The following is a 9,276-nucleotide window of genomic DNA, read 5'->3' as shown; positions in this document are numbered from 1 at the left end:
TGACTTGTTAATATTTCTTCACATGCTTAGCTTCATTATTAGTTTCTACTGCGTTTTCCTGTTCAGTGTTGGACGTCAGCAAAACTCATAAAAAAGCCAGATGCATCCAATTTCCAAGTCTTTTATCTATGGAATGAAGTCTCCTCTTGGAGCTACTGTATGTGGCACTTAATAGTTACCAGGTCTTTGAACCCTCTAGTTTCCCCCCATCGCCGCTTCCTGCTGAAAAACAGCCGCATCTGCCCCAGTCGGCCCGTCTGATAGCCCTCACCGTCTACTGCAGTGGGTACTCTGAAGCCATGATGCCATCCAACCCCAACCCCCCAGAACAGGCCCAGAGGCTGCCTAATGGGATGCATGCGGCTGCTCTGGGGGGTCCCATCGTTAGAAAGTGTCTCTCTCTGAACCCCAGCTTCAAATCTTTGCCTCTGCTACCAGTAGCGGCCTGGCAGTTTGTTCCTGTCTGTCACCAGCCCCGTGCTATAAAGCCAGTGTTATCTGCAGTGTTAAGTGCAGGCCACAGACGGAGGGTCAGCTTAAAGTGAAGCAGCAGAGACACCCTGTCCCGCCTGAACCCACCGCACACAGGAAGCCAGGCTGCACTGGGTCCCTCTTGTCTGTCTGGCCCCGGAGCCTGCCTCGGCCAGCAACGCAGGCGCTAATGCGGGGAGACACTCAACCAAATGACTCTCTAATTTCCCTTCAGGACTCAGACGATCCCTCTGGCCCTTGAGAATCAGACTGAGGATTTGTTCAGAGTGATTTGTTTTGTCTTGTCTCCCCCATCCCTGTCCAATTACCTCACTCAAGTTCGAGTTCTCCGCTTCCAGTAGTGTTGAGGCCACTAAATTGGGGATTTGAGAAAAGAGGCATTAAGGGAGCATGAGCCCTTGGAGAATAGACGCTGTAGGTAAGTTGATGGTAAAGAAAGCAACAAGTGACCAACAGTGGAACTTTACTGTTAGGTTTTTCGTGCAGGCATCATACTTGCAAAAATAACTCGTCTGGGATAAGCGGCATCCTGTCAGGAAAATGGTTTCTCGGCCGTCTTAGTCATGTTTTGTGATGCCCATAATCTGTTCATCTGCTAAAGGAACTAATTTTGTGTGAGTGGCCCAGCCTCCCCGCCTCACTACGTCACATTTGCAGACCTGTAGCTTAATTCCCTTCCAGCAGGGGTTTAATTGAGTGACTAATACACACACACTTAAAGCCTTGTGAAGACAAACTGCCATAGCTGACTGCCTCCAAAGTCTGTTCAGAAATTAAACAATGATGCATCACGCTGGTTTTCTGCTGTGACTTGAATGATGATAACATCACAGTTTAACTTGGAAGCTGGGTTCAGGCTTGTGATGCTGTTTTGTTTTTGTGTGTTCAACAGAATAGATGAAGATATAGGGTGGATTCAGCTTTACTGGTCGAGTGTGCTAACTAATATAAGGAGTTTGCTTCCAGCCGTTGGCAACTCTTAAGCACAGAGCAGAATATGTTCAACAGTAGTATTTTATCTTATGTGAAGATTTTTTTTTATGTCATCTCAGCTGCAGCAGAATAAAGCAGATAATACCCAGAGGAGACGGCACACACACACACACACACACACACCACTTCTTCATTCAAACATCATCATCAAATTGATGCTGAAGCTGTAAAGTCAAGTCAGGAGTAATTAGTCAGATCAGTACAGATGGTTACTTCAAATTCAGTTTGCTCTGTTTTGCTCTGGTTGATTATTTTAATACTTTTAGTACAATTAATTTAGCAGTTTTTTTACACATTGGTGAGTAACTAAGTTTGCTCATGTACTGGAGTTAAGTACAAATGTAATGTGCCTTAATGTGCTTATTCTACCTATTTATTTATAACTTTACTTACTAGATACCTTCCCCTTTAAGACTTTACATAAAAAGCTTACATGACCTAAAATACATTACTGAAGATTTAGACTCCTTATGTCTTTGTTAGTAGTTACTCTCAAATACACAGCTCTCATTATTTCATTTAAACTGTTCAAATTCTAGATCATTTCACAAAAACAAAGATAGCAGAAGTTTTTTTAAGTGAATAGATGTGTGTATCTGAACCTTCGTCTCCCATTAATCACTTCATGACCCCTCAGATTTATCTGGTGACCCTTTGTAGGGGACTGCTCCCTATCTTGCCAACCACTGAAGTAAACTAATTAAGGAGTTAAACATGCTCCACTCTGAGCAAATACAAAATGCTAATTACACACTGATACATTACCATTAATAATCAGAGTGAGTACTTTTACTCTTGATAATTTAAACGGGTTTGCTTCTAATGGAGTAGTGAAGTATCCGAGTACTCCATCCAGACCCAGTGACAGGACAAAGCCAAAGTCAACGAAACACAAGGACAAAGACAGGTTTGGTGTCTTTGCTGTTTAAAATAAATCAGACCTGTTTTTTTTAAAAAAAATCCATCTTACACCAGGAGGTCACGGTCACAGTGGTCCCTCTGTGCCAGGTTTTAATCAATCCTGTTGCAGGGGAGAGCTACAACAAGACTTCAAGCTTTTCTTTTGTGGTGTATATGTTCTGTATGTGGAGATCTCCAACAATATATATATATATATATATATATATATATATATATATATATATATATATATATATATATATATATATATATATATATATATATATATATATATATATCTAACAGGTTATTTTTAGGGCTCACATCACTAATAATAATCATAATAACAATGACATACTTTATTGATCCCCTTGGGGAAGTGATAATACTGACATAACCCGCCTCGATCGTTTGTCATCGCGTCACAACAAGTAACATTATCTCATTTAGGTTTTTTTTTTCTTGCCCACCGACTGAGCTGGATGAGAGGTGTCGGGTGTTCGGGTATAAAAGGAGGGTCTTCACACGCATCATCCAGACCGGAGCCTGCAAAGGTAGGAGATGAACACGACTCATTTGTTAGTTCAGGACAGTTTCTTCTCACGGGGAAACGACTTTCAGTGATCTAGGTCGAATTTATTCCAGCAGCTTTAAGTCCAGATGATATCATTAAGACTCACACTGTCTCATCTGAGTCATCACTCACACTAAGTGTACTCTTTCTTTTTGCATCTCAGGTGGCTACGTCAGCGTCAAAATGACTCTTTGGTGCAACTCCTGCAAATGTCATGTGAGAGCTCCGTGCACCTCTCATCATCTGGCCGAGGATCAGCGCCGCTCTCTGTGCAGGAGCTCCAGGTCAGTGACGCTGCTCCTTCTCTCTGCTCCGCGTCCTCTAGCGGCTGCATCAACAAATGGCTGCTGATAATAAATAAATAAATACAAATGTAGACCCCCAAACTCTGCTGGGTGCTGTGCATGCACCACTGCACCACGGGGAGCACTTAATCCAGTTTTCTCCCGTCTGCCGTCCAGTGCTTGGCTGCATGTGATGCATCCTAATCCAGCCACACTGTCGCTGTGAGTGCGTTCAAATAAATGTCAAGCTGCTTCACATGGTCCATGTCAGGTTGTTTTGCCTGCAGAACATCCTGAAAAGTCACACTTTGATTTATCACTGGCAATTATGTGGTTCAAAGTGAAAATGATGTCATATTCACTTTATATCCAGAGACAGATGTAAAATCTTCTGCTCTGATATTTGTGAATTCTTAATATTGCAGCTCTTAAGTTGGGATTTGTGTTGTTAACATACTGGGAGTCAAACTGATGTAATTCTCCTTTTGTGGCACTTTCTGTGTCCTTGTGACGTGGGGTGCCCCCACTCCATAGACACCCACTTTATAAGGCAATGAAGGGAGCAGCAGAAGCCCAGCCCTCCCCCCCCTTTGTGTGTGACGCCCACGCTGAAGCCCTGGCAGCTATAAAAGCTCCGGGCTCTCTGTGGATGGACCCAGACAGATACTGATCACACAGACAAAGTCTACTGAGAGCTCTCATTTGTGCTGCAGACGCGACAGCCTCTCATATCAGCAGTTTCCATAGGAACCCTTGATATTCAAAGTCAGCTTCAGCTCATGGGGAACAGACACCAGGCTGCATTGTGAAAAAAGAAGCCAGATCATTTCTGGCCAATTACTCTTTTTTTTTTTTTGTCTTTTTGTCTATGTGATTTTTTTTTTTTTTTACATCCGGCACATGGAGGAGATGACTTGAGGCAGATTTTTTAAAAACTGAAGTGTGGCAGCAGTGACAACTCCAGCTGCGCAGATTTAGTTTGCCCTGTTTTCGTCTAATCTCTGACCTCAGTGACCATGGTCTCTCACAGATCCACTAAAGGAGCATCCAAAGCCCGACGGGACCACATCAACCATGAGATCAGGAATATGCGTGCTCTGTTGCCCATCACCCAGGAGGATCAGGAGCGACTCTCCTACCTGCACTCCATGGCTGCCATCTGCACCTACATCAGGAAGTCTGTTCTCTTCCAGGGTAAGTCTACAAACCTCACTTACAGCTACTCTTTAATATATTTAAACTTCTAATCTACACTCGCCATGCCTCATTGTCAAACGAAATGGGACTACATCTTCACTACTTTGAGGAGCATATTAAAGATAACGGTTGTGACAACCTGCACAAAGTGTAACTAAAGCTGAACTCTGCTCTTCGCTCTTCGCTCTCTAAGGACTCCAGACTGAGGAGAGGTTACGCTGTTCCCTGCCATACGAGGCCTTTCTTCATGGGCTGCACGGCTTCATCCTGGTCACTACGAGTCACGGGAAGCTGGTCTATGTGTCCGAAAACGTAGATGAATATCTTGGTATTTCAATGGTGAGTGTGATGCTTTAATGTTTTAATAACAGTTCAAATGTTGCAGCTCCTTTTAGCACTTTACTGTTCTGCTCCTATCTAATCATGTCATTGTAAAAAACTGTGATTTTTCCAGGTAGATGTGCTTCAAGGAGACACTTTCTATGACATGGTGGAACGCTCCGACATTGACATTGTTAGATCGAGCCTGGACATGGAAAGTCACTCGTCATCAGGTAACAATAAAGATCTCACCCTCTGTTAGTGGGTTTCTTAGATTACATTTCTCACAAATGAGTGCGTAAGCTAGGGAGTAGTGAATATTATATATATATATATAATTAGATATATGGGAGCTAATCACTCTGCTGACTTAAGATGAAAATGACATTGTGTAAATGTAAAAAAAAAAGATACTAGAAAAATATTCAGTGTTTCTATATCGTTCGATTCACACAGTGTTTCTAAAAATCGTGTTTTTATTTTCGACACGTTCTTCAGAAAGGAGCTTTATATGTTGTATGCAAACCTCCAAGGCCTTCAAACTGCAACAAGGCAGCTGCTGCTCCATGCTGGTCAGAGGGAGCTTCCAGTCCTTCCCTACAGCCTGTCCCAGCAACAAGCCTCTGTTTGTGGCCCTCTGTACCCCTACGGTGAACCGCTTGAGGAACTCCGACTCCCACTTCTGTCACAGCTTCAACAGCACCCACAGACTGGATATGACCTTCAGTCAGCTGTCAGACAGGTATGTTCACAACCCCCCCCGTGTAGAGATAGACTGTAAGATAAATGTTCTTATGCAGCTTTCTGACCAAAATGTTTGTGTCTTTATTTTCAGTGTTGTATATTTTCTGGGCTATTCAGTGGATGAACTGACTGGCCGATCGTGGTACAGTCTCGTACACCCTGAAGACCTCTCGTTAGGTGCAGATTCTCATAGAAGTTTAAGTAAGTATACAATCCACTGTAAAAACCTGAACTGTACACTGAAGAGATGTCTTGTGGTCATGACAGACAAATTTAGAATCTCAAAAACTTGGCATTTCCTTACAAAAGGGGCCTATCATCATCATCATTTTCTTCATAACACGTCTTGGAATCTAGTTATTTATGCCTGCAGGAATGACTTTAATCATTTAATATGTAGAGCCGCAATTTTGGTAACAGAGACTTCTCTAATGAAGCAAGCAGTTTGAGTCTTTAGGGTTAATTCTCTCTCTCTTTTAATCTTTTAGTCTAGTGTAATTTATGAAAAGGCTGGAATCAGCTCAGGCTGCTTCACTAGGATGTAAAAAAAAAAAAAGCCTGTTTAAAAAGTAAGAATAAAAATGGTCGGTTTATTTATGACTCATTTTAAGACATAGTTGTGGAGCGTTGACTTCTTTGTGTGCACGTTGTGGGTTTGCGTGATAATAACCGCGACTGTCTCTTTCCTGTCGGTTTCAGTGCAGGCAGATGAGGGCTTTGAGGTAGAGATGGTGCTGAGACTGCAGGGCAAAGATCTGTCATGGACCTGGATCTACATTCGCGCTAACAAGGACTCGGAGTGTCAGGCCATCAGCTGCACTAACTACATCGTCAGGTATGACAAACTACTTTTACAGCAGACCTGAGCTGACAAAGTGCAAAAACACATTCAGTGCTTTTTCCCACCTTAAACACCGACTTATAACTCAACGCTCTGCTCTTGTAGTGAAACAGAGGCCGGGTTTCTGCAGAAGAAAATCAGCAGCGATGCCTTCGGGCCATCATCTCTGGCAAATCCTTGCCATTTTGCAGCTCAACAGGCGCCGCACACTAAATGCTACAGCAACACTAAAAGTCTGAAAAGGCAGCGGACGTCTAACAGCCAGAGTGAGGAGCCGGTTGCCAAAGCTAGGAGGGAGTTAGAGGATGACAGATACTATGTCTCGTGCTCCTCCTTCCAAGGTGATAGCTCACCCGTTCCCTTGGGTGACAGCCCCGCTCTCTTCACCCCTCCATACAGCCCGGCCTCCTCCAGCTCCCCTCTGCAGGAGGAGCTCAGCCATGAACTCCTGATGGATGTGCATGGATACACAGATCAGCTACTATCCTCCCCTGAGAGCTCTCCCTCCTATTACTCCTACCCAGAGGCAGTGCTCACCTGTCACCAATCCCCCTCCGACTCGCTCCCTGTGGCCACTGAACAAACCTTTGACCAGGCAGCCTTTGGTGCGCTCCCGGCCCACTCTCCCCTCTCATCCTCATCCCCAGCCTATGATTTCCAGGCTTGTACATCAGATGCTCGATTAGTTCCAGATGGCCTGTCTGTGTCCGACATGTGTGAGAGCCCAGTGGACTGTGCCCTGCATCAAGACGATTTCAGCCTTCTCGAGCCACCACAAGGGGGCAGCCCGATCCAGTTCCATCATGTTCCCCACCATGCATTGCCCATGCAATCCACTCTTCTCACCCCCAACCAGTCTCCCACGCCCACAGAGTCTAACCAGTACAACGAGAGGGAGCAGGCAGAGATCAGTATTCTGGCTCAGCAGATCTCCTCTCTGGCCAGTAACTTTGACATGTACCACACCCTGAACCCGCTTCAAAACGTGTCCCAACCCGTGTCCACCGACGCCCTGCCGTCAGCCTACAACTGGCCCGGCCACGCTCCTCTCCTCTCGGGTCTTCCTCTTAAACGAGAGCTGGTCCTTGATGATGGCGTGTTCGACAGCATCCTGAAAGGCCTGGACATGGTGCCAAGGAAAAGCACTACGTCTGGTTCTGGTGATGTATCATACACCTACCAGCAGGGCTTAGTTTGCAGCAGGAGCACATCACATCACCAGGGGCAGGAGCACCTGGGTCTTTCCACGGCAGCCCCAGATGACCTGCTTCCTGCAGAACAGTTCACAGCATTGGATCCCTTCAGTTTGCAGTTGGGACACCATGACCAAAACAATGGGTTGCATCAACTCAACCACTATATGCAGAGTGGCATTCAGCAAGGTAATTCCCACCAAACTGCCGGTAGTGCTGCTACTAAAGTAATCACATCCTGCTCTGATATGTAGAGACTAAAAATCCCTTTTGTCTCCTTCCAGATGGCCTTGCTGAAGAAAACCTGTACTGAAATAAGTCTGTGACTTACTGCACTACCACTTGTATGACATATTGTCAGGGCAATCTTCCTTCACCCGATTCAAAGAAGAACGTGAGCAAAGACATTTAAAGGACATGCTCGCTAACACAGTTTCCCCAAATGACTCCTGTTTCTGAATGTAGAAAAGAATCTTAAGTAGATTCTGGACTCAGCTTAATCTTCATTTGTCCAGACGGCTGTCATCTGGATGCGTTTTGCTGATGTTGTGTATTTTATAAAAAAAGGTACTTAAAAAAAAAAAAAGTCTGACAACACTTAGACACTGAAATCGAGGTATATTTTTCTTCTAATACTGAGTGACCACAGTTTACTATTGAGCACTTTATCAATGTAATTGCCACAAGAATTTTATAAATGAGAAGATGTTAAGAAATATTAGCTAGCTACCTGGATAAGCTTTAACACATAAATCAATGTGTATGACAACAGGTCATTTGTAAATACTTGTTTTTAGGTGCCTTAAAACGTGTAGGCGGGACAAGTTTACTGAGTTTCCATTCCTCATGTGTTCGCGGTGTCTCATTTTCTCAGTGTGCCATTAATGGGCTCATACTGTTCTGAGTAAACAAGCTCAGCTCGCAGTGAGATAATAATGATTGTAAATTCAACAGCTACCTCAGTGGTATATGAAAACACATTTCAACTATGTATTTTATTCATTTATTGTATTTATTTGGTTTTCACACTGACTACTCACTTAAAAGTTTAAAATGTTTAACTTAACTGTAATGTGAGTCATAAGTTTTATATTGATTTCACTTTAGTTTCCTTCACGGTACTGGAACTGTAAATGTCAGAATTTTATTTCTGCAAAATGTTTGAAATGTAAATAAAACGATGAAGAACCCTACGATACGTTGCTTCCACAAACACTCATTGCGTATGCACACACTGAACTGATTAGAAATGATTATGGCTAAAGCAAACATTCACAAGAAGCTCACATGGAGAGACATTAGTGTGTGTGTGTGTGTGTGTGTGTGTGTGTGTGTGTGTGGCCTCTTGTCTAATGTAAGTCCAATATTCACACTCATCCTTCCTGAGAGACACATCAGGCTTTTTAGCTTCTAAATGCACCATCATATTCAACAGTTAGTTGCCAACTTTGTGCATTTGCCATTTGGTCCTGGGTAAGATTTTGCTAAAATCAGCTTCCTGCTGTGGGTGAAAACAAATGAGAGGGAAGCAATAAAGAATAAAAATGGGGGCTATAAAAACACGAGCAAAACAATGAACTGAGAGATGCTGAATTAAAGCAAACTGCAGACTCCGGTGATAATTCTCAGACACCTTTCCCATTGCACTTAATAACCTGAGCCATTGTTAAAATAAAGCTAGGAACTTGGGCAGCTTTAAAGTGTTCCTTTTTGTAGGAGCTGTTATCACAAATGGGT

At 43.5% G+C, this 9,276-nt stretch overlaps 1 protein-coding gene across 1 annotated transcript; it reads left to right on the top strand.

Moving 5' to 3' along the window:
• Positions 1 to 3,917: 3,917 nt before the first annotated feature.
• npas4l (neuronal PAS domain protein 4 like) lies at positions 3,918 to 8,722 on the top strand. Its single transcript, XM_026355922.1, has 8 exons — positions 3,918 to 4,437; positions 4,634 to 4,779; positions 4,895 to 4,994; positions 5,260 to 5,503; positions 5,597 to 5,706; positions 6,205 to 6,340; positions 6,452 to 7,728; positions 7,824 to 8,722. The coding sequence occupies exons 1-8, from the start codon at positions 4,260 to 4,262 to the stop codon at positions 7,850 to 7,852; spliced, it is 2,220 nt and encodes a 739-aa protein (XP_026211707.1). The 5' UTR covers positions 3,918 to 4,259; the 3' UTR covers positions 7,853 to 8,722.
• Positions 8,723 to 9,276: the final 554 nt, after the last annotated feature.

This window comes from Anabas testudineus, chromosome 15 (assembly GCF_900324465.2).
Source record: "Anabas testudineus chromosome 15, fAnaTes1.2, whole genome shotgun sequence".
Classification (NCBI taxonomy): domain Eukaryota; kingdom Metazoa; phylum Chordata; class Actinopteri; order Anabantiformes; family Anabantidae; genus Anabas; species Anabas testudineus.
Note: the sequence above shows the minus strand (reverse complement) of the source record. Positions and strands in the feature narration are given on the sequence as shown.